Here is a 25,808-nt window from a genome sequence, read left to right on the forward strand (position 1 = left end):
TCGGCTCAGGTCATGATCCTGGAGTCCCGGGATCAAGTCCCGCATCGGGCTCCCTGCTCAGCGGGGGGTCTGCTTCTCCCTCTGACCCTCCCCCATCTCATGCTCTCTCTCTCTCTCATTCTCTCTATCAAATAAATAAATAAATAAAATCTTAAAAAAAAAAACTAATAGAATCATTATATATTAGGTACAAGCAGACCTTACAAATCACTGGAGATATTATCTAGAAATGAGGCCCATCATTGAAGAGACTGAAATTTACCAAGGTCAAGTGAATTATCCCAGATTAATTGGTGGCAGAGGTCTAACTGGAACCCAAATTTCTTAACTCCTTGTCCAGTATACATTCCATCATACAGTGTTTTCCAAATGCTTAACCACAGAATTTTGCCCAACTGACTACATAAGAATCACCTGGGGGAGGGAAGGAACTCATTGCCATCATTTCTTCTCTCCTACCACCTTCAAGATTCAGTTTCAAGAAATTTGGGCTAATACCTGATTTTTTTTTAAAAATTTGATCCATAACCCCATTTGGGGGTCAGCATTCACTGTACTTTTACATCTTTTTATTAGGTGTTTATTTTTGAGGCTTATATGAGTCTTTTCACCATGCTGATCCTTGGACAGTTTTCTGTCACTCATTCATTTCATAAATGAAATAAGTATTTAATTAGATGCTAGTTGAATGCAATGGCTCTTCTACAATAGAAGTTGACTATATAGTCCTGAGCTTATAAAACTTCTATGAGAATAAGATAAAAACTATAAAAGTCAGTTAGAAAATTCAACTTTATCAGAGAATATACAGCACATAACACCAATTTGTACATTTCCTATAGTTCATTGAGTGAGGCCTGTCCTAAACAATACAGAAACATTATAAATATTCCTGTTGTACCATTAAACATAAGAAGTAAGTTTCTTTCCCAGCCCCCAATAGAACCTTATTTAGCAGAAAGTTTCACTGGAACTTTTAAAAAGTAGATATGGATCAGCAACGAGTTATTCAAGATAGAAGATAATTAATGGAAAAAGTGATTTCCTTTGGCCTTCATGCAGAACACGTCCAATGATGGACTTTACTTCAAAAGTAAGTGGATGAAATAGACCATTTACAGTTAACCTCTGAACATGCTGTATCCAAAACATGTCCAACAATGTGGGCTGGAAGAAAAATGGACTTCTAGAAAAAAGCAGAATGAAAATTTGCACAATTGTGGTACAAAAAAAAAATCTTGTATTTGAATACCCATGTATAATACATAGTTTGTTTTAACACAATTATAAGCTTACAGATGTTTTTCTGGTCTATGTCAAACTTACCACTGATTAAAGATACTGAATGATATGAGTTGACCCATAGCACGAAAGCTCATTGATTAGCTAGAGAACCCATTATGAAAAATTAAATGGCATTCAGATGTTTGCAATGAATGACTCCAAGTTTCCTTTTTTAAAGCGTTGATAACTAAATATCATAATCTGGTAGCACAATTATATATATTGTTGTTGGGCTCTCTGCTCAGTGGGGAGCCTGCTTCTCCCTCTCCCTCTAACCCCTCCCCTGCCAGTGCTGTCTCTCTCTCTCACTCTCTATCTCAAATGAATAAATAAAATCTTGAAAAAAAAGAAAAATCAACATTTTATAACCAATTTATAAAATTAGACCTTTATAGTTATTATTCTGAGTCATAAGAGCAATAATAAAAACATCATCTCCAAAATGCTAACATAACTGGCTAAAAATTGAAAAAATGCATTCTCTCCCTATATTCTTTTGTCAATCAGGTGTCAGATATCCAGCTCTTTGGAAACAATTTTACCTTTAGCAATGTGTCAATAAAACAAAAAGGTAACTGATAGACTCAATTTTTCCTCAGACGTATTCGTGTTACATTGTACAGCTACATCTTTGGAGTCATTGTATTAAGAATATAATTTTTAGAAATCCCTTGTATATAATTTCAGAATCTTATTCTATAAATTAACACAAACCAGTTATCAATAATGCGAAAAGAATAAGGAAAAAAAACAAATTCTGTTCTATTCAATAATAATGCAATTTTACATGATCACACATTTAGTTTTTTAAAAAAGATTATTGCTTTAGGAATAAAAATGCATTCTGAGGTCCAAATCTCTAATTGACAAACTCTTTAAACATAGTAATTGTAGATCTTCTAGATGAAGGGTATAAAATTCCAGCCATCACTTTTCCAAAGGATGCCAAGTCTCCCTACTTATAAACAGTTAGATGGCTATCTACAATAATTACTTTTGGGGCACCTGGGTGGCTTAGTCGGTTAAACGTCAGACTCTTGATTTCAGCTCAGGTCATAATCTCAGGGTCCTGAGATGGAGCCCCAAGTTGGGCTCTGTGCTCAGGGGGAGTCTGCTTGTCTCCCTCTCCCTCTGCCCTTCCCCCTGAACTCTCTCTCTCAAATAACTAAATAAATCTTTTTAAAAAAATAAATAAAATAGTTACTTTCACTCAGGTGTTTCGTATTGTAGGGAGAAGCAACATTGTATGTAGGATGTTGGCTAACCAATCAGCACTTACTTAGCATTTACTATAGATTCACTCATTCAGGAAAATTTTTGCAGACATATTTTCAAATGTCCCTAACATGACTGAGCTAGTGAAATCACTTAAAGAGATTTCGCTGCTGAAGTAAAAACCATTTTGCTGCCAGACTTGTGGTAACTGCTGATTAAAGTAATTGTTTAATTGTAGTTATGTGGGTGAGGGAATAAAATGCATAAGCGCTGTAATAGGTAAGCAATCCTGTATACTCTTGGGAGAAAGGGTTTTAATAGAAGCTGTTTCCTTTAGTGATTGGTGAGAATGCTTGTAAATACAGAGAGCTTAAGGGGGAAAACGAAACAAAACAAAACACAGTGACTTTTGTACATACAAACCCTACTTTGACCAAATTGGCTGTCATAGGGTTAGGGTTTGTTTTCTCCTTACATGATTATAGAAACATAGGCCTTGCTATTGACCTTTGATTTATGTGATCATTGGAAATCATATGATCATTGATTACTGATAGATGGTCTATGTGATCATTGAAAAATATCTAGCACAGCATCCAGAGCCCCTCAACCATTTTCAGCCTGTGACATGTCAGTGAATTCATCAGGGCACACCCATGGCTACATCTGACTTTCATGAGCCCCGAGCTCTTATGTCTTTGTGGGGCCCTCCCTTCCCCCCAAAATAAAGTAATCAATTAAATAATTTAATAGATTTTCATGGGCCTCCAAATCCTCATTTTTTCCTATTGTGTGGGAAAAAAAAATATTAAACAAACATTTTCTTTGACTCTGAAAGTTCTTTTTTTTTTTTTAATTTTTAAGGAAATTAAATGATTTTGTAGGCCTTATAATCTCATGGGCCCTAGGCACCGTGCCTATTGTGGACACACCAAGTAATTCACGCACTCTCCATCTCCCTTTTTCCTGACCCTAGTAAAGTAGCACCTGCTTCAGCATCCCTCTCCCACACCCTGATAGTGATGAATTTAAAAGCCATTCTTCCTCCTCTAGGCAGCCTAGTTTCCTTCTACCCACCATCTAATATACATACACGTCCCAAAAGAAAACATGGGATACACCAGGCACATCTTCCTAATGCAACTCCTAGTATAGTAGTTGAGTAATAATTGGCTTTGTTTTTTTTTTTATGTTACTGGCTCTTAAAAGGTATTGTTTTAATTAGTTTTTCATTTATTTTTTTTTTTTTACTATGCTCTGCTTTGATGTTTTCCTATGCCTTGTCAACTTCCATTTGTTAATTTTACTTTCTTTACTTCTAATCTTGGATCTTTTTTAAGTCTGTAAAGTATTTTTTGAATATTCTAATAGCCAATGAAATTCTAATGACTTCTGATTTATTTGTTATGTCTCCCACTGTTTGCAAATTCTCTGTCTTTGGTATCTCTTCACAAACTTTTCACCTCCTGGTTTACTTTCTCAAATTTAAATATGTACCCTTTTTTTTTTATGTACCCTTTATTTTATTGATGACATTTTCTGAAATGTTATTCTTTTTACCATTTCTAGAAATTATTTAGACTATTATAATTCACATCCCCCTCCTTTTTTTTTTTTTTTGTGAGTAAAGCGATAGAAGTTTATTAAGTGAAGATACAGAAAAAGCTCTCAAGAGTGAAAGGGGTCCCTACAGGTTTGCCAACAAGGGCCTTTAAGATTGGTCTTTTATAGAAAGCTAACCAGGGAACTTAAATCCTTTTAACATCTCTATTGATAACATCTTCAATGGCTTACTTCCTTTTTAGGGTCTGGTTATTCTTTTTTTTAATTTTTTTTTATTTTATTTTTAAAGATTTTATTTATTTATCTGACAGAGAGAGACACAGTGAGGGAGGGAACACAAGCAGGGGGAGTGGGAGAGGGAGAAGCAGGCTTCCCGCATAGCAGGGAGCCCGATGCGGGGCTGGATCCCAGGACACTGGGATCATGACCTGAGCCGAAGGCAGACGCTTAACGACTGAGCCACCCAGGCGCCCCAATCTTATATATTAAATTCACCAATCGTGAACCTTTAGAAACCTTAAGCTAGGGTCTGGTTATTCTTTGTTGGTCACAGGTGATTATTATAAAGACACCCAGACCACATGCCTAGAGCAATCTTCTTTAATATATTTAATGTATAATATATAAACATAAATCATCCTTTTTCTAAGGTAACTTCTGTTTCATTGGTTATATCTTTTCCACATTATTTCCCCGCTTTTAAAAGGCATATTATATTTGGCATCTTCCTACAGAAAAGCAAGTCCCAATATAGTTGAAATTTTCTATCTCCAAAATGTGTTCTGTTCAAGTTATTCTGTTTTCAACATGCTTGAAAGTTATTCGTATCATTTAAGGGAGGGGAACTAACAAATTGTGTATTTTTATTATCGTTATACAAAAATCACATTTCTATTATTGATCATATCTGAGCTAATTCATAGACTAACTGATAAACTATGTGTTGTGTTTTAAAAATATATTTTCAAAATATGGTCTTGGTATGGTACCGTCATTGCAAATCATCTTATAGATGAGCTCTTTACAACTTACGTGCTAAAATCTATTAAATTGGACCTGGGATGGTGTCTCTTATCTTGAATTGTGTTCTAAGAGGAATTATGTATAATGTGGAAACAATGTGGTAGCAATGGTACAATAAAGCTTTTTAAAAATAGCTTCAACATATTGTTCCATTGTGTAAGAACTTTTCCTTGCATGTGTCAAAACACATCTTGCTCTTTCATGAACTGTAAAATGTATATACCCTTTTAAAGAACATCAGAAGAATTTGTAGATACCAAAACATCCAAAGATCTACTATTTTTAATATAATTTCATAGCACCCATTTCAACAGAGTTCAGGAGATGAAAAGATTAATGTATTTTGATTGCCTTATATATTTCTGTAATGGATTTTCTCTCCTCCCATTTACTTTAAAATCCTTCAATACCCATGTAAAGAATGATTAGAATTCAGTTTGGCTCATATTGTGTATATGGATAAAACCTTATAGTTAGAGATATATTACAATCACTAAGAAACTTAGACCTGCAGGTGCTGGTTCCCACACCAAATCTCTTAGTGAAGGGCCAAGACTTCAGTATTCTAAGAAGCTCCAAAGGGGATTCTGATGCCTACCAGAGTTTGCAGACCACTGCTTTAAAATGCACAAAATTTGGAAATTGAATGTTAAGACTGAAGTTTCTTTCCTGCTTCTTAAATAGCACAAGTTAAAAACACAGTCACAAAATGAAGGGGTACTGGCCTTGGATATTCTCTAGATTCTTCCTTTGGAAAAAAGGTAGTGGCCTAAAGAGGAAAATGGACTTGTTTCATCTGGAGTGTTTTAAAAATACATTTAGAAGGTTAATTAAAGACAATCACAGAAGACTGACATTTTTTCCATAAGATGTTCCAAAGCTACATGTAATGGTAATAAGCTATGTTATTCACAGAAGAAATTTTTAACAGTGTTTTGATCATTTATTTAATTTTGGGAGAGTCCTGATTCATCCATTGAATTAATCATGTAAGTTGACTAATAAAAAAAAGTTCTTAGGATAAGAACTTACCAACTGCTCCTTAGTGAAGAAGAGTAAGCATAGGTTGACATGCTAAGACACATAATTACATGCTACATATTTGGAAGCTTGTTTTTGTCCTAACCCATCATTAAATTTTTTTTTGAGGGTCTGAAAGCTAAAATCGTCATAAGTGGTAGTCAACTCAGAGGGTCAGCATTAGCCAAAGCTCAAAATAACCAAAATACTAATCGCCACATACAGAAATGTTTATATCCCAACAACAGGCAAATGTCTGCTTGAAGGAACATTCTAGCACCTAATTCAATTAAGACTGGAAAATTAAGACTGCTTCTTAGAGTTTATCATAAAAGAATATTGCTAATAGAATAAGTGGGTTTGTCATGTAGAAAACATCCCAGGGATAAATAAATCTGGTCTATGTTCAGAGTGGAGACGTGGGCACAGTAACAGTGGGGGCGGCACAAGATTCAGAAGGAAAAAACAAACAGAAACTAGTGGGAATGTCCAAAAATCTATCAAAGTCTAGGTCTAGTAGATGTACAGGTAGGGTTGTCAGGTATAATGCAGAACCTTTGATTACATTTGCATTTCAGATAAGTTACAATTTTTTAGTATACGTATATTCCCAATATAATATGTCATATGTAACATAACCTTTGCAATATTGTATATTTGAGATATGCTAACTGAATTATGAATTATGAATTCTTTATCAGAAACTCCAATTTAACTGGGCATCATGTATTTTTATTTGCTAAGTCTGGCAACCCCCCCGTACAGGGTTTGCATGACCTTCCACATCTCAAGGGAAGGATGCTTGATAGTCACGATTACTTCATGAAATTTAAGAGACTAAAGAAGCTTTAAGAGAACTGCTGATGTTCACATCTTACTAAATTTTAAAAATACTTTTTCTGTTTTTATCCTGTTTTTGTGCCTTATCCCCCTTTTCTTTATACTCACATAAAATACGTCAGTTGAAATTGGAATGGAAATAAATAAGATTCAAAAGAGGGCTCAATAAGGTGGACCGGAACAGGGGAAAGGCCAACATCAATAGCCTCTTCAGAGGACTTTCACCAGTACATAGTTGTTGCTTAAGAAATGGCTGTGGGGCGCCTGGGTGGCACAGTTGGTTAAGCATCTGACTCTTGGTTTCAGCTCAGGTCATGATCTCAGGATCTTGGGATCGAGCCCCGGGTCAGCTCTGCGCTCAGGGCAGAGTCGGCTTGCAATTCTCTCTTTCCCTCTCTCTCTGCCCCTCCCCTCTGCTCTCTCGCTCTCTTTCTAAAATAAATAAATAAATCTTGAAAAAAAAAAAAAGAAGAAATAGTTGGTTGAATGAACCACTAAAGGAGTGGTGAAAAATAAAATCTTTTGTCTGCCAGTTTGTAAACCAGAAACTTTTCAAAGTTATAGTTATCTAATTGGGCAAGATTCTATGTCCCAGGAAACCCTGACATATGATGGAGTTGATAGAAGCATCTAAACATACCACGTCAGCCCCTAATTTACAGACCTTTCCAATGCTTCATATTATACAATTGTTCTCTAGGTCTTGTTACACAAAGTGTGGTCCGAAGACCATCAGCACCAGCAGGGGCATCTCCTGGGGGCCTGTGAGGAGGTCGGGCTCTGACGATCTTCACTGAATCAAAATTCGCATAGTTAGCAAGATTCCCAACAGACGGAGAGCACGTTTTAAAATTATGGCTAGGTGAACCTAATTCATAAATCAATTATTTTTAGGTATGGACAATTCAGCCTTGCAAAGTAAAGCTATAAATTAACCGCACCAGCTCATAAGCTTTAAATCACCTGACTGTCCTTCCAGCAGATAGGGAGCTTAGAAACTACAACCATCCCAGGATCTGGTACTCACACAGTTTACACTGTGGTAAGAGAAAGTCATTGCTTTCCTGGGAATCATCAGTCTTCATGACGAAGTTAGGTAAGTTGTTAGCTGTGATTCTCAACTTGGTATTTTGTTTAATGACCCTTTTGAGAAGTTGAATGAAAGCTCTGAAAGTTCCCCACAGAAAAAAAAGTATACATGGACATATATTCAGGACTTGGCAGGAAGTTTTTCAAGATTCACAGACCCCCTGAAGCCAATTTCGTGACTCCCTCAATGCTCATAGAATAAATTTAATTCTGTCTTCTACACAGAGCTGGGGATTTGTGGGAGCAGTTTCCACAACTCCCCTGACCCTATGATATCAATAGATGGATAAAGGATGGGTGGCTTGAACAGGGCAAATTGGCATTGTCACACTCCAAGACCCTTGATTTTTCATATAACTGAAACTCATCCACATGCCTGTTATGAAAAATGTCTTCTTTTTTAAAGTTGAATTGCTTTTATGTGAAGAATCCACAAAACATGAAGGTAATTTTAGCAACTGTCCTTTCTTTACCTCAGCTGTCCTGGGAGCAGAAGTTTCAGTGAGGAGCACTAGAAACACGGCTCCGCCCCAAATCCCCACTACTTTAAATGCACTTCCATATAGCCTGGAACACCTTATTAGGAACACCACAGAAGCCTTCACCAGAAGTACAACAGAACACTCCAGCCACAACAGCAGACAGAGGCAGCACCCCGATCTGCAGATGACTGGAATTACAGAGACAGCTTGGGTCCCCTGGACTATTCGGCCCTTCTCCAGCACCACGGAACAGGTAAGGGGAGAATGGGTGTGGAGGGTGACTTAGAAGGGTCTCAGAAAGCCCGTTGCTTGAACAGATTCCCTCTGCTGGCAATGCCATTACTCAATGGGTGATTAGGTCCTCTGTGTCCTGGCTGCTAACGATGCATGAATGCATTTTGCGTGATGAAAAAAATCTTCGAGATAGTACTAAAAGTTCTACATCTTTATAAGGTAAAGATAATTAGGCTGCGATGTCAAAACCACACTCCTGCAGGTTGGCCACAGTTCTGAACCAAAGTCAGGGTTCACAGTCTTAGGCATCACCTAAAAACAGGAAATAGAAATTGACATCAGTACCTTGCAAATTCCCCTGCATCTATGTCACAGTCGTTTCTGCTCATAAGAGAGTGGTCTCTTTGTGACTCTTCACAAAGCAATGGAAGGTTCAGGAATCTAGGACTGATTTGTGAACATGGTCAAATAAGCTAAGTCACGTACCAATTCCGCATCGGCAGCCCGAAAAGGACAGACGGGTCCGATGCCTGGGGAGCAGCGATGGTGCGGTCGTAGAGTCTGCTCACGTAGTATTTCAGCTTGAAGTGTTCATCCGCTCAGTTCTGCTTACCACTCAGGGTTATAGGCCACCCTTTGGGGCAATAATATTGTCATTCCAAAAGTGTAATTTGCAAAGGCGAATAAAAAATGCTGTTTCATTTGGCAGTCTTTAGCCATTTTCTAATAAACCAAATAATTGAAAGAAAGTAGAAGCCCAACACTATGCATATGACTTAACACCCATTTTAGGGTTTTGCTTTCTTTTGCATTGTGCAGAATTTGCTATTGTGTATGGTTCCTGGCTAGTAAGCACATACTTCTTATTAATCACAAAGCAAACATAACCAACACTGAGCAACTTGTGGAACTTTGTTTTTATCTCCACTTTTCCTTTACTATAAATCTTCCCTGCAAACTGGTGCTTCCCTTACCTCTGAATAGAATTTAGGAAGGTCTGATGACTTTTCTGGATGCTCTTTATATTACTTTAAAACCCAACACTCACTCTCAACCTATTAACAAAGATATTAATTTCAGGAAGTAACCCAGACTCTGAATTCAATTTAAATGTTAGCTTTTCCTCTCCTATCACCCCATTCCTTTTGGGCTTAAAGTAGAAAAAGGGAACTTGACCAAAATCTCCCACTTCCCACCTAGCTTTTTACCCACCTCTCCTACTCTGATCATTACGGGTTCAGACTTGTCTGGGCTTGGAAAGTGGGGAGGGGAGACAGGAAATGAGAGCAGGAGAACTGGTACTTGAGGTTGCCATCATGAATTGGCACCGTACTTTCCCTAAATCTCCAACTCCTGAGCCCTTCTAGCCATGGATGTCAGTGAGATTTGCCAGTTATTTTGAAATTGAATGCTTCTTGGTGGAGCACCTTCTTGTTTAGGTTGAATGTGTCTCAGCCAAAATGTCATTCTAACATCAGTTTGTAAGAGTACTCACATCTGAAAATATATATATATATATTTCTATATATTATATATAATTTTTTCCACAACTAACACACAAAAAGTTAAGTGTATATTTTAAGTATATAGCATATATTATACACATATATATTAGTACAGAAAAAGAATTAAGCATAGATTGTACTGATAGATATATATCATATATATCACATACTATACTGATATCTATATGAAGTATGTCAAATAAGAAACATGCTGAATAATAACTATAATAGAAACATATCTGCCTGAACACTCAAGGATTGCCTTTTAGCAAAACTATTTCCCCATTTTTGCTCACATTTGACCATTGTGAAACAAACACAGAGAGAGCTCCCAGGGGTGGCCAGGCTCTACTGGGATGAGTCAAGGACACTGAGCTCCAGAGCTCTGCGGCCGGCACACTGGCCCTTGGGCCAACCCAGCACTGTGTTACAGAGCTCATGTGACCTAGCGTCAGAGTTGGATTTACAGGTTCAGGTCATGGTAAATACAGAGCAGGGTGTGTTTTGGGTTTTGTTTCTTTGTCTTCTTCTAAAGTGAAATCCACTGCAATGTTTATGAACTCCCAGATGGGGCACCAGAATGACTACATACTGAGTATTCATCAAGTCATGATTCATGTCCCAGTTTTTCCTTGAAGCTCAGGCAAAATCTTAACCATGTCTTGGGAAGATGAGTGTGTAAAAGCTATGATCCTTCCAAAGGCAGTTTCTAAAATTGCAGTTTCCATGACTCTAATGCTTTAGTCAAGGCATCTCTGCTAGATCATCATTTGATTTAGCATGAACATTTACTCTGTAACAGTTAATTATAAATAGCTGTAGTTAGATACTTGGAAGGGAAAAGTCACTTGAGAGGTAAAATTCCTGTCCTTTGAAAGTAATTTTGAAAGGTACTCTATCTCAATACCTAGAAGAGCATAAAAGAGAAATAAAATCATTCAACTTAATTGCTTCAAATTCAGTAAAAAGAAATTCTTTGTGTGTCAGTTGTTTTCTTTATCAGATAGCCCTGGTCTGTGATGATTTGGGATTGACTTAGTATAACTAGGCTGTGAGTTGAGGTGGTCTGTTACCAGGTGATGATGGGAAAAATCCGAATGTGAGGATAAGAACTGTGTTTATGCAACTTTGCATCTCCAGCATCTGAACGTAGTGCTTAATACGTTATAAAGTTTGTAGAAAGATAAAGAAAGGTGTGGAATGGAGTGAAGCAAAATGCGGGGGGAATGGAATGGCATGAAGTGCAATGGAGTGGAATGAAGAGGAATGGAACGGAATGGAATGGAATGGAGAAGAGTGGAATGAAATGGGATGGTGAAGAGTGGAGTGGAGTAGAGCAGAGTGCAGGGAAATCGAATGAGGAGAATGGAATGGAGTGCTGGGAAAATGAGTCGCTTGAAGTGGTATGGAAGTGGGTGGAATTGTTGACCACTTGGGTAGCAAATGTCCCATCTACCATCAGTGTTCAGGTATGATGGTCATGTTGAATGGCCATGCACCTTTTTATTGCCTTAGTGTTTTAAAGTTTGTGTGTATATAGAGTTTAATATTTAATACATAATAATATAGTGTTTCATTCAGGAGCTAATTCTCCAGTTCCTTTTCCTCCCTTCTAATTTCCCCCCATTTCATCTCTTAATCACCCTTCAACTCCCCCCCAAAAAAAATTATAAGAGAAGAAAGGGGAAGAGACATTGATGACTGTTCAATTTAATAACTTTAGAAAATGTTCATCAACTCAACAAACTTTTCTTGAAGACCTAACTAGTGTCAGAACAGAGTAGTTGAGAACTCAGTCTTTGAGGTCAAACCCCTGACTCTGCCTCTTACTAGCTAGTGACCTGGCAAATTACTTAAACTCTCTAAGCCTCAGTTTCCTCATCTATAAAATGGAACCTCTACCTCCTAGGCTGTTACAAGGATTGGGAGAGATAATGCATGTAAAATGCTTACTACAGTACTTGGTCCTTAGTAAGCATTTAGGAAATAATAGCTGTTATGGCTGCCTTTCACTGAGACACAAAGATAAATGACAAAATTGTTGCCCTGAAGGAACTCACTATCTGCTGTGGTGTTGAGGGAAGTAGAAATATACACAGGCTCTTATGGAATACAAAGCAAGGTGCCTAAGTAGTGTGAGGGTTTCAGGAAGTATCTTCTGGTAAAAGGAATATCTGAAATAAACCTAAAGGAGAATAGAGTAACCTAATAAGAGGTAGGGGAGTGGGAAGGAGAGAGGTGGAGGAACTGGGATGGGGTGGAATAGAGAGTTAGAAAGTGATTTCAATTCTTACCTAAAATTTGCATTTTAAAGAAACTTGGGGATTTTTTCACTTTAGTCCAATCATCTATTCTGTACTCATTTATTTTGTGCTTTCTATTTGCCTGACATTATGGGGGATGTGAGAATAAATAATAAATAAAATCATAATACAATGTAGTCAAAATCATTGCATGTAGGACCAGCACTCTGCTAAGAATGTAGAAAAGATTTCAACAGTGTAAGAGCCCTGTAATCATTTTCCCATGTACAGAAATTGAATGTATATTGATGAAGATCTCAAATACATGTTTTCAAATGGTGTCTTCATCCAGAAATAGTCAGGAGTTCCTACTTGTTATTTTAATTAGTGACACTATTAAATTATCTGTCATTCCTTTGGTTCCCATCACATGTAACCACGAGGTAGAATTTAGAACACTTAAACTGAAATAGAAATCTAGAGAAGAATAAGAACTGAAATACTAAGATTTTATGCTTGGAAATGCTCTGTATGCCATTACTACTAATTAATGTTTATGCAGTGACCATAGTGTTCTAGATCCACAATCAAAGGATGAATTGGGGTTGGAACATGGGGCTGGAAAAGTGGCATGTATTTATGTCTTTCCCGTTCATCAACAGTCCCTCTGAGTTATGAGGAATGAAACATGAAGAGACACTGTGCAGTATCTACAAAGAAGAGAATCTAGGAGATAAAAATAATATCTAAGATTTGTGTGCCAGGAACTATGCTAAGCACTTTCATTTACTCTGGGAGGTGGGTACTTGTATCCATTTTCCATCACTGTATAACAAACCACCCCAAAACTTAGTAGTTTAACAAAATGACAGTTTACTATTTCTCATGATTTTGTTGATTAGTTGGGTGGTTCCTCTGCTGGTGTCACCTGAGCTCACCCTTGCAGGTGCATTTAGCTTGGAGGGTAAGCTGAGCTAGAAGATTGATAATAGCCTTCCTTGCATGACTAGCCATCAGTGCTGGCTGCAGAATGGGGCAGCTCAGTGCTTCTCCACGTGGCCTCTCTTCCTCTGGTAGGCTACCCCAGCTTCTTTACATGATGGTTTAGGGGAGTTCTGCAAGAAGGAAAAGGTGGAAGCTACAAACCTCTCGAGGCCCAGGTTCTAGAATCACATATCACTTCTGCCACATTCTGTTGATCAATGTGGCCAGGTCAGATTTGAAGGTAGGGAAAACAGACCTCACATTTTGATGGGAAGAGCTGCAAAGTCACATTGCAAAGGGCCACACATATTGGGTGGGACGAAACTAGAGCCATTAAATAATCTATCATGGTATATATTATTGTTGTTGTTACTATTATTATTATTATTTTGCAGATGCCTAGCTTAAGTTTAAAGAGGTTAAGGACTTGCCCAAGGTCAAATGATTAGAAAACAGCAGAGCAAGAAAAAGAGCGCGCACACACACACACACACACCCGCACACTTGCTCACTTTACACTCTTACCTAGAGCTCCTATTAATGAAGGTAAATACCAAGGAGGACATAATTTGAAACAATTACTAGTAATGCTCCTGCAAAGTTGTCCTAGTTGACCCTTTGGGAGCAGAATTTTCCCTACTTTTCTCTTTTCCCCTCATTCCTCACATCCTCACCTGCCGGTGTGAGGGGTTGGCCTTTAGAAGGCTGTAGACTTGGGTCAGTATGTGGTTTCAGAACTAACTCTCTCCCTCTCCCTTGTTCTCGCTCCCTCACCCTGGACATGAATTAAATCATCTAATACCAGTCATGTGCCTAGTAGTGCTGGAAACCCCTGTGTAGTTACTGTTAGCTATTGTTGTTATCCTTACCATGATAATAGTATTATGTAGCTGTGTGTGTCTTTACAAGGACAAAGTTGATGAAACCAGAAGCATGTCTACCTTATGAGTTAGGAAATAATCTAGACCAGTTGTTCTCAAAGTATGGACTCCAGACCCAGAACTTAGACCTACTGAATCAGAAACTCTGGGTATAGGGCCAAGTAATCTGTGTTTTAACAAGCCCTCCAAGTCACACAGATGCACTTGAAGTTTAAGAACCACTGACCTAGACAAATCTGGTCCCCGACCAACAATGTATTCCTCATAGAGTTCTAGATGCCTTAGTTTCCCACAATTGATGGCACTTTAGTGCGTTGTGTTATGAGGGGGTGGGCCAGGGTGCTATAATAGCTAAATAATCAAGTAGTGGAAATTAATTTATCTAATTACAGCCTCCTGCTATTCCTTCACAGAGGGTACATTCTGTAAGGAATGGGGCCTAGGGTGGTTAAGTGGAGCCTGGGCAGATAGGGAACTGCTGCTAGACTCCAGGGTCTTTGTGGTAATTAGAAAAGTGCGTTTCCAGGCACACAGTTCCACCATGAATGCCCAAGACATGGTAGTGGGACATGGGCTGGATTCCAGCCCCAGGCACACTCTCAGCCAGGCATCCCCATATACCACCCACACTAAGATAAACTGAGTCTTTGTGCACTGGCCCAGTTGCAGATGAAGCCGGATGTAGGTGTCAGAAGTGTGCCCTGCATCGTCCAGCCGTTCACCGTGGGCAAGGTGAGACAGGCAGGGCTAGAGGCAGCAGGAAGTCAATCTGTTGGGGGACCTGAGTGATGGGGGGCAGGAGGAAGAGTCATATGTGAAGTGGCCTCCAAAGGGATAGAGGGTGGACCTTTGACTTCACTTTAGCTTCAAAATCTGACCAGCCTCTATCTGTTGTTTGAGGAGTGGGCTCTAAAGAGACATCTAGCCTGGACCCCCTCTCAGCCATGTGACCTTGATGGAGATGGTGTGATATAATGGTAAAGGGCCAGGGCTCCTATGTTGCAGAAACCTGGTTTAAATCCTGGGGGCGTGGAATCTACTCAACTCCAGTCATAATTGCTTCCTCTTTAAAATAAGGATAAGGATAAGTAAGGGTACGCTGCCTCACAATGCAGTTGTGAGGATTAAAATCTGATTAATTGAAGTGCTTAGTCCATTGGCCACACGTGATAAGTAGTTGATCATTATAGCAATTAACACCAGCTTCCTGTTTCTGCTTCATCATTCCCACCCTGCCTGCTTCACAGAGTTGTAAGAACCAGGGAGGCTGACATCATTACACGAAAATGCTTGGAGAGGAATACCATGTTGAACACGAATTAAAAAAAAAGTGTTCCCGGTTGGTTCAGATTCTGCTAAAGATCCATGAATCTTGTTTAGAGGCACACCTCCTTCTTCCCCTCCCCACCCTGCCGGGCCCTGGCCTGGGACAGGGATTGCGTTTCCTCCGGTCATGAATAGCCATTGTGGTACAGCTCGGGCCTGAACTGTTCTGTGCTTCCTTCCATTTGGCCTTCAAAAAGATCACAGCCCGGGGCGCCTGGGTGGCTCAGTCGTTAAGCGTCTGCCTTGGGCTCAGGTCATGGTCCCAGGATCCTGGGATCAAGTCCCGCATCGGCCTCCCTGCTCCGCGGAAAGCCGCTTCTCCCTCTCCCACTCCCCCTGCTTGTGTTCCTTCTCTCGCTGTGTCTCTCTCTGTCAAATAAATAAATAAAATCTTTTTTTAAAAAATGCATCTAATAATATCACTACAATTAGTTCTTTACATTTAAAAATTAATTTTTTCATCTCCCAATCAATATTCAAGGGGCGCCTGGGTGGCTCAGTCGTTGAGCGTCTGCCTTCGGCTCAGGTCATGATCCCAGGGTCCTGGGATCGAGCCCCGCATCAGGCTCCCTGCTCCGCGGGAAGCCTGCTTCTCCCTCTCCCACTCCCCCTGCTTGTGTTCCCTCTCTCGCTGTGTCTCTCTCTGCCAAATAAATAAATAAAATCTTAGGGACACCTGAGTGGCTCAGTCGTTAAGCGTCTGCCTTCGGCTCAGGTCATGATCCCAGGGTCCTGGGATCGAGCCCCGCATCGGGCTCCGTGCTCGGCGGGAAGCCTGCTTCTCCCTCTCCCACTCCCCCTGCTTGTGTTCCCTCTCTCGCTGTGTCTCTCTCTGTTGAATAAATAAATAAATTAATTAAAAAAAAAAAAAGCGATCACAGCCCACTGTGAGCCTCCAAATAAGTAGCAAGGCAAATGCAGAAAATCCCCACCTCCTCCTACCTCCCCCAAGTCTGGGGTAACCTCCTTTATTGTGTTACTTGAAGTATAGAAGGGAGATGTCCTGCTGCTACCAGTCTTCTGTGGCCAGAAGAACTAAAGAGAGGACAATACTCCCCCTTTACTGGGGCGAACACCTAGAGGGAGAAGTGCAAAGATGTAGCAAAAAGCAAACAAAACAAAACAAAACAGAAAAGCCAAAAAACCGAAAGACAAAAACAGAAAACCATCCCCCAACCATTCCTCATGAACAAGAACTCTTAGATTGTCTCGTGTGCTTGGGGTCTGATACATGCAGACTCTGAGACTGCTGACAGGGCAGAAGGGTCATTCTGAGGAGTAGTATCTTGTGGGAGGGATGTATTCCTAAAGACCCTAATTTATAATTAGCATCATTCAAGCCTAATTCTGACAAAGAGAGTTTTCTTAGCTCGCCAGCTAAAGTGGATTGCCATGTGCCAGTAGCATAATACGGTCTGTAATTTACTTGAATTTAAAGCCCTCCAGCTTTAAAATCTCAAGGATTTTTCCTTTCTCTGCTTTTCTTTTCGTTATGATTTGCATTACTTTCTATTTTGTGTGCGCGAAAGTTATGTTCATATTTTGTCACAATATAAATCGTGTGCACATAAAAATGCAACCATGAAACAGAACATGTGCATCGAAATGGGCTCCTTAACACGCCAGGATTTCTCTGGCACATTGGTTTCCCTGAGCAGATAAGTGCTGATGCAGTGGGGAAAAGAGCAAAGAAAGGGGGAAATGATATCAAAGGAGAAAGGAGGATGTGCTAATTGACATAGGAAGTCTGTGGCTCTCAGCCTGGGCCTTACATACATCAGAATCACCTGGGAAGAGTTTTAAAGATGCAGATTCTAAACTTCTGCCTCAGTCCTACTGAATCAGCATTTACTAACACAGGACCTCAGCACCTAGGGTGTAAAAATCTGCCCATTGATTGTAATACGTGATTAGGTTTTCGATCCCTTGGAGAATAATTGAATAATCAGCTTGTTAGAACAAACACTGACCGCAAGAGAAGGGGAGAAGTCCTTCTGGAGAGGTATAATCTGAATGGAATCTCAAGGAAATATCCGACAAATGCAAATGGAGGACAATACTATAGAAAAACTGACTCGTATCATTCAAAAAGATCAATGTCATAAGGATCATTTGAAAAAGCTGAGGAATTGTTCCAGATTAAAGATTAAGAGACTTGACAAGGAAATGCAATACAGGATCCTAGGCTGGATCCTTACTAGAGAAAACAAAAAACAAACAACAACAACAAAAAAAAACCCAAATGCTAAAAAGGACGTTATTGAGACAATTAACAAAATTGAAATATGAGTTGTGGATTAAAGCATTATAACAATTTTGAATTTTCTGAATTTGGTAACTTTACTGAGACTACACACTTAACTCAGGATATACACAACCAGCTCTGAAAGGTTAGTTCACAGGTAAAAACAGTCTACACGGAGAGAAGGAAAGAACGGGAAAATGAATGTGGGAAAATGTAAAAAAAAAACCAGCAACAGAATTAGTGGGTCTGGGTAAGGGCATATAGAAGCGTTCTGTACAACTCTTACAATGTGTAAGTTTGAAAAAATAAAAAGTTTAAAAAATAAAGAGTAGTTTGCTTAAGGGCTTTTAGAGGGTAGAATCCGAGGGAGGCTACAGTGTTAGGGATAGACTAGCAGCTCCCACCAAGACCTGGCTGTCTTGTTCAAGGACCAAGGCGAGAGAAAATGGGGGCAGAGGAAGAGGAAAGCAAGCACCACGAAAGGAATGATGATGAATTTGCAAGAAAGAACAGTAAAGCCAAGAGTCAGAGCTGGAGGATGGGCCATTTGGTAAGCCTGAAGATAAGCTAAAGAGCTCTGCAAGAGATGAAGTGCTTTAAATCTCTGTAACTTCACTGGGCTGCCTAGTGATTGCACCAGCATATGCCACACAAACAATAGCAACTGAAAAGGGGAAATGCTATGAATTCTAGGAGCTGTCTTTAAAGCAAAACTCCTTTCCACTCTTACCACACTTTGAGGGAAACAGGCAACAGAAAACTCCCATTGCTAGATCCAGCTGAGATCCCAACCAGGTAACCTGTTGGGGAGGGACATGGGAGGCACCTCGTTTTCTTCAAAGCTCTTCTATTTTGGATTTCTAATAGATGTCGGCCAAGAAGTACACCCCGTGTGCAGAGCTTTACTAGGTGCTTGCCCTTCATCTGTGTGTCTGTCAACATTTGTGTTTGCTCCCCTTTCTGCAAGGCTGACCTTGCAGTCCAGAATAGCACAGCTGTGGAGACAATACTGAAAGAGTGGGCTTTGCCGAGAGTGTTGACCCTAGTGATTTGACTTAAGTGACCTCCTGATCATGTGAGAAGCATTAGATCTTCCATGGAGTAGGCAGGGTCTGTCCATTTGGAGCAGGGGCTGACTGGTCACTAGTTTATCCCAAAGCTTAGGTGCTAGGTATTCTTAGATTCTGTGATGCTAAGGGCTCGGGGTATGCACTGGAGAGCTGAAGAATGAAATTGTGTTTCAGATTTACGAATACTTAGTCATGCCTTTATTTAGTGTGGAGCTATGGATGTTTCCTCTGTCAATAGAAGGTAGACACCGAGTCTCCAAAACCTGGGGATGTGGGTGAGATAATGAAGATACATGGGCTCTTTCCTTCATGAGGTTTATAATCTAGGTGACAGTTTTATCATTACATTTTTGAAAAACATGATAAGAACCTTTGATCTTCCACTTTGATCACCGTCAGCCCCAACATCCAGGGGACTCTAGGATGCTCTGTGTCTGCCTCCTCCAGCAGACAAGGGCGGGGGGGGGGGGCTGTGGGGGGAGTGCTTGGGGGGAGCTATAGGGAAGAGGCAAGCAAGAATGTGGGCCCAACAAGCCCTCCATCTCTTGATTTTTTTTAAAGAAAAGTCAAAATCCAGATTTTTTTTTAATGTAAAATCTATTGTTCTCAACATTAGCCAAATATTCTATTTTTTTTTTTCAAAACAATTTTAGGGGGCGCCTGGGTGGCTCAGATGGTTAAGCATCTGCCTTCGGCTCGGGTCATGATCCCGGGGTCCTGGGATCGAGCCCCATGTCCAGCTCGTGGCTCAGCGAGGAGCCTGCTTCTCCCTCTCCCTCTGCCTGCTGCTTCCCCTGCTTGGACACTCTCTCTCTCTGTCAAAAATAAATAAAATCTTTAAAAAAAAAACCCAAAAAACAATGTTAGGATCACACTATAAAATCCAGAAAAGGCAAGCGTGCTGGCCAAAGAGTGAGCCCTGTGTTTGCGACCTTCGGAGAACCATGGGAAATAATGCTGTAGCAACAGAGGTACCCAGAAAAAAAAAGAGGACAGAGTCTCCCCCCTCCAAGCACTGCTTTCTAAGATAGATGAACTAGGCGATCATTTCTGTTTGTTTTTGCTCTCCTTTTCCTGAGAGCCAGTGTTATCCCTGCCTTGTCTGTCTACCACGCTAGGGGCTAGGGTTTGGACGTTGGTCTAGTTCCTGAAGCTGGAATGCGAAGCAGCCACGCCCACACAGACCCAGGATGCCTGAATACCTTGACTTTGTGAGCAGATGGTTTCTGGGGGGTGGGGCAGTGGGGACTGAGAAGCAGGAGTGAAGACACAGCAGAAGCCCCTGAGGTTGAAGATGTTACAGTCACACCTAGTTTTAAATCATTATGGTGACGAAGCTGTGACAAAAGCTATGCAAAACCCTTTTCCTCCAGATTAAAAAAAAAAAAAACAGTAACAACAACAACCTAGGGGAGGGGAAGAGGGTGAGAAACCAGTGTAGAAAAAAATACCAGGAAACCTTAGAGATGTGTCTGCTGAGAGAGATGGTGGAGCCTGGTGCTAAAGACATATCCGGCAACCCCCCCTCCCTTTCGGGACTTAAAAAAACCTTGGCATGGCCACCAGCCAGAGCAGCCCTTGGATGTCTTTTGTGCTCATCTACTGAAAAGTTTCTCTTGGGTATGAGATGGGAAGCAATGGTAATTTACTATCATTTGGTTTTGCTCAGAAAAAATTCTCGTCCACGGACTTTGTCATACTCTAGCATTACTGGGTGCTCAGCATCCGTGATATATCAGTATTCATATAATATTATTACCACTGAATAATCATAGTATCTAACATTTGTTGAGCCCTTTAGCCAAGGACCATGCTTTACACAACACGGGACCTTGTCATTTAATCCTTACAACTCCTACCCCCCCTAATGCCTTTATTATTTCCATTTTCCTAGAGACCTATGACCTAGGAAGCGTATGACCTAGGAGGATAGAGAGATTCCTTGAAGTATAAGTATTCCAAAAATGGTATCTCTAACCACTGAAGAGGATAGTCACGGTTCTTAAAAAAGAAAAAAAAAAAAGCTGCTTATCAAAATTACCTTACCTTAAATTTTAACGCACCTCTTTTTAAATGCATGACACCTGCTAGTTAAAATGTATTCATTTCTGTCATAATTTATTATTGAGCCAGTTTGAATTAAAACCTAGAAAAGGATTCACCATCTTATAATCATTTTTAGTGGGCACATTCCCTGATTGCTAGACTTTCTTCTTTTTAACAATATCTGGGGAAACACACATGAGGGTCTCATGACAAAAGTACTTCCTCAGAGAAAAAAGCATCAGAATTGACCCATCATCTAATATTTATTAAGTCTGCTGCATGTTGATCCTTTTTCCTTTAGCATCCACATTTTATTTTTATTGAGAAGTTATAAATATCAAATTTGTTCTAAATATATGTAATAGAAAAATATATTTTATATAACATATAAATAGGTTTATATATTATATGAAATATATTATTATATATTATATCACCAATTTACTTATTTGACACCTTCTAAAATAGTTTAAGACCTTCTAAATCACTTACCTAGGTCCTTGTAACCAGAGAGCTCAGAATTTAAATTTAAAAGAAAAAGAACAATAAGACATTATTAACTCTCTTTACTATAAAACGGTATCTGGTGCAGGGCTTTAAAAAAAAAAAATGGCTCCACCATGGCATTTTTGATCCCTCAGGTGTGATAAGGCCTAGAATTTACATTTCTGGCAAGTGCTCAGAGGATGTCGCTGCTGCACTTTGAGAACCACCATGCGGAAGCATAGGACTTCCTCCCCCGTCTCTTTTCCTCCTTTGATCTTCTCTCCCACCTCATTCTCTTCCAAATCAATCTTCTCTTCTTTGATTCCTTTGCCCTTTCTCCTTTTTTCCTCTTCTCTTTTCCGCCCTCCCTTCCAAGGTGCTATTTGAGGCTTCCAGCAAGAACATGTTTACAAGGACTTGTTTTGATTATTCATCCACATAACAATATTTACTGAGCAGGTACAAAGATTCCTTCCTGCCTCCCTTCCTTTCTTCATTCATCCATTCTTTCAACAAATATTTGATGAAACTCTTTTATGCCAAGCTCTATGCAAGGAGAACAAGATTGCCCTAAGAGAGTTCTCCATATGCTTGGGAAAGGCAGGCAGTCAGAAGCATATAAGGCATTATATTATTACCAGGTGTCATTAATGCTCTGAATTAAACAAATGGATTGCTGAGATGAATAATAATAAAAGGACACTTTTTCCTTGTGTGGTCAGAAAGGGTCTGGCCCCACTGGGGTGTGTTAAAGCTGAGACCTTAAAGACTGAGAGGAAGATAACCAAGCAGAGAATCCAGGGAGGAGTGGTCCAAGAAGATGAAAAGGCAGGTATAAAGGCCCTGAGGCAGGAAAAGGTCAGCTCTCTGTTGGGGTGTCTCCAAACCCCAAGCACACGGTAGGTTCTCAGTCAATATTTGCTGAACGAATGAGTAAATGAATTATCAGACCCAGGCCCCTGGAGCAAGGAGGCAAGAAGAGAGGCCAGGTCATGAATGGCTCTTTAGGTTATGGGTGAGGAGTTTGGATTAACCAATAACTTGAGCAATCTACTCTGCCCTCCCCTCCTCCCCGCAACCTTTCCACACCCACCTCATAACCTCATCTACAGTAGCAGTTCTCAAAGTGTGGTCCCTGGACCCCTGATGACCGGTTGTTTCTCATTCAACATCTGTGTTTATAAGCTGACAAGAGCCGTGCTCTCATCCATGAATTCATAATTTATGACTATGTAAATTATAACAATTAATTGCTATGACAATTTGTTTAAAAGGCAACTGTTTGTCCACTCACATCTAATCAGAAGCAGCCCCACCCTTCCCATGGCAAAGAGAAGTGGTCCCAAATTCCTGGAATGCAGTAACTTCCAAAGCATATGCAGTGTCATGATGCAGGATAAATAGGTTCAAAAGAAGTTGAGGAATTCCAAATAAAAATGAGAACAAAGAAGAAGAATGAATCAATTTATTTATACTTTGTAAAGTAGTTTCAAATAAACTCCTCATAGAAAAAAAACAGTATCTGGCAACTTTCCCCAGTCCCAAACTGCCTTGAATCCATTACAGTTCTCTTTAATTTCTCCTATTAATATAACTGTTTTCTAAAAAGAAAAATGTAATCAGTAAAAGCCTAAGTTTAAACTTTTCCTCATTGTTTCACAATATGCTAATCCTTATGGGCTATTTAGGATCCACTCACTTTGGTGGGAACTCTCCTGTAAGCCTTAAGATTCTCCAGGAAAAAGAACTCGGGGTTATATGACTTTGGAAAAGAAATGTCTATGACCACTACTGGGCCTTTGCTTCACGCATTGCTATGATTCTTCATATATATCAATAGTAAAATAAATGGCAACACATGATTCTAAATATATGTTTCTCTGATACAAAAATAAAAGGACCCTATTTAAAAAACTTCTTTTCTTAATTCCTATTTCCAAGGGCATTATTAGCAGATCACTGCTAATAACCTAGAATTTGGAAACATCTAAACTGTATTGTAAGGATTTTTTGTTATCCCCTTGCTTGATTAGTCCTTCAAATTTTGCCTTTTTTGATGCATTTGCCTGCACCAAAGGAAGGATTATAGGAAGAATGTTAGACAGTATGTTGAAAATGAAATACAGTTTTTAGATTAACTTATAGGGTAGGTTGTGGCATGCAGGGTTTAAAAAGAAAACAAAAAGATAGTGGGCAAAACTTGGAGGGGATAGGATTTATTGAAGATTTGGGCAAAGGGCAGAAAATAGTATTTAGTATACTTGGGGGAAATCTCAAATCTGCGGGGCAATTTATGAGAAAATTCTATAAACCTCAATGGAAAAGACAAAGCAAGAGAGAAACTGCAGAAGTTAGAAAAGCGCAGCCTACGTGATGGTTGAATTTAAAAGAGAGGGGAAAAAATGTGATGGGGATGCAATCTATTACCAGGTAAGCCAACACCTGGACAGCACATAAGCGTTTACAAAAGGTGCTTTCACATCTGTGACCTTATTTATTCTTCATAACAGCTCTGGGAAGTATTTAGAGTGGTATAATTCCAGTTTGACAGACAAGGAAGCCACACTGTTTTCTGAATACAGCAAGAAAAGAGAAAGGTAATGAATGTTGAGAAGGAACGAAGCTGCAAAAAGACCCCTTTAAGGGCTGAAGGCAGCCTGTCTGTAACAGAGAGGAGGGGACCACCTCTGATGCTGCAGAGACGTGGGAGGCTGTGAAAAGCCATTGAACGTGGGGGCAAAATACAGAGGGCGAGAAAGGCTCTCTTGGAAGGCAAGTCATCTGGGCAGAGAAACAGGAAAGATTCTGTCTTCCCAGAAATACACGCAGTTCAGGTTTGCCCTTTGAGCGTTTGCCAACTTGAAAAGGAGACTTGAGATCTCTGGTCTGGCTGCAGATTTAAAGCCCATAGAATCTCTGAAGGGGTAGCAATTTCATTTTTTCATTCAAAGGTTTCTTAAAAACATGTTTTCTGAAAGAATCGAAACAATTTTCACTTTTTTCTGCTTATCCTCAAAGTAGATACAGTTGATACAGAAGTCGATACTCTAGCTTTCTGTAGAATCTGCCTACCTGAGAAAGAAGGGAATATGACATTCTTCTTATTGATTTAGCTCCAGAGTATTTGGTTTTGAAAATTAAACTGGGAAATCTCATCTCTTCTGGCGGTTGTCAGAGAAGGCACCCAAGAAAAGCAACGGAGCATTATAAAAGTTGTTGCCATATTTTGCTTGTATCACCTTTGTACAATTAAACATTTTTGCTCTTTGGTTATTAGAAACTCTTTTAAAATCCATTTTCACATACATGATGATTCGGATACCGAGGCAGTTGGGCAGTTGCTAAAAAGCTATAGTTAGTGCTGGAAACTGAGTCAATTCCAGTTTTTGTAATACGTGTGGGAACTGAGCCATCAATAGTGTTTTCCTCAAAGGAAGAGTTTTACTGCTTTCTTATATTGCTCGGACAATTACGGATGAAATGGTATTAACTACTGGATGGTCAGTGGTGAAACTGCTTTGTAGTTTGCTCTGTGCGTTGAACAACGGGCGGTGATTACATTTGTTCTTGGTCAGCAGCATTTGCATAAGATTTAGGGAGGACACCGACCTCTCTACAAGAGAAAGGGGAAAGTGAATGGCAGAGAAAGAGAAAGGTCAAGTTGACAATGGACAAGATCCTTTGGGGGTCTTTTTCTCTTGCTGGTGTCAGGGGGATGTGCATTGGGACAAATGACTGCTTTGAGGTGAGAAGGGCAAAAGCACTCTAATAAAAGGCTTCAGGAAGGAGTGCAGGCGACCTAGGGAAATCTGCTGTGGTCAAGTTTAATCCTGGGAAAAGAGGCCCCGGAGAAAGCAGATGAGGAAGATAGGAAGGAAGATAGGGAGGGGGAGGCGCTGGGTGTGGAGGGAGGATGGGGGTGGGCGGCCTGGAAAGTGAGAGGGAGCAAGTACTGACTGTGGCTAGGACGGCGGGGAGGAGGACCACCGAGTGGGAAGAAGTGCAAGTCGCGGGAGCGGAGGAGGAGGAAGAGGAGGAGGCAGAGCTCGGTGGGCCCGGACGGGACCCCCGGCCAGGGGGGCGGCGGCGCCGGGGCAGCGGGGGCAGCGCGGCCCGCCGCGGGCCCCCGTGGCAGCCTCAGGCGTTGGCTCCTCGGGGCTCCCTCCCTCGCCGGCGCATTGTTCCTTTGCCGGGAGACGAGGAAATTGCCTTTTGATTGCGGAAGTCCGCGGCCGGGGCCCGGGGCGAGGCAGCGCGGGTCAGCATGGCAGC

General features: G+C 40.2%; 1 protein-coding gene across 1 annotated transcript in view; it reads left to right on the top strand.

Moving 5' to 3' along the window:
* PTPRB (protein tyrosine phosphatase receptor type B) overlaps positions 1-25,808 on the top strand; it is a 110,891-nt gene that overhangs the window by 2,817 nt on the left and 82,266 nt on the right. Inside the window, exon 3 of the mRNA XM_035002136.1 lies at positions 8,513-8,769. Coding sequence (XP_034858027.1) covers positions 8,513-8,769 — 257 coding nt within the window. The remainder of the gene's footprint in view (positions 1-8,512; positions 8,770-25,808) is intronic.

Source organism: Mirounga leonina, unplaced genomic scaffold (assembly GCF_011800145.1).
Source record: "Mirounga leonina isolate KUSES-001 unplaced genomic scaffold, KU_Mleo_1.0 Mir_126, whole genome shotgun sequence".
Classification (NCBI taxonomy): Eukaryota; Metazoa; Chordata; class Mammalia; order Carnivora; family Phocidae; genus Mirounga; species Mirounga leonina.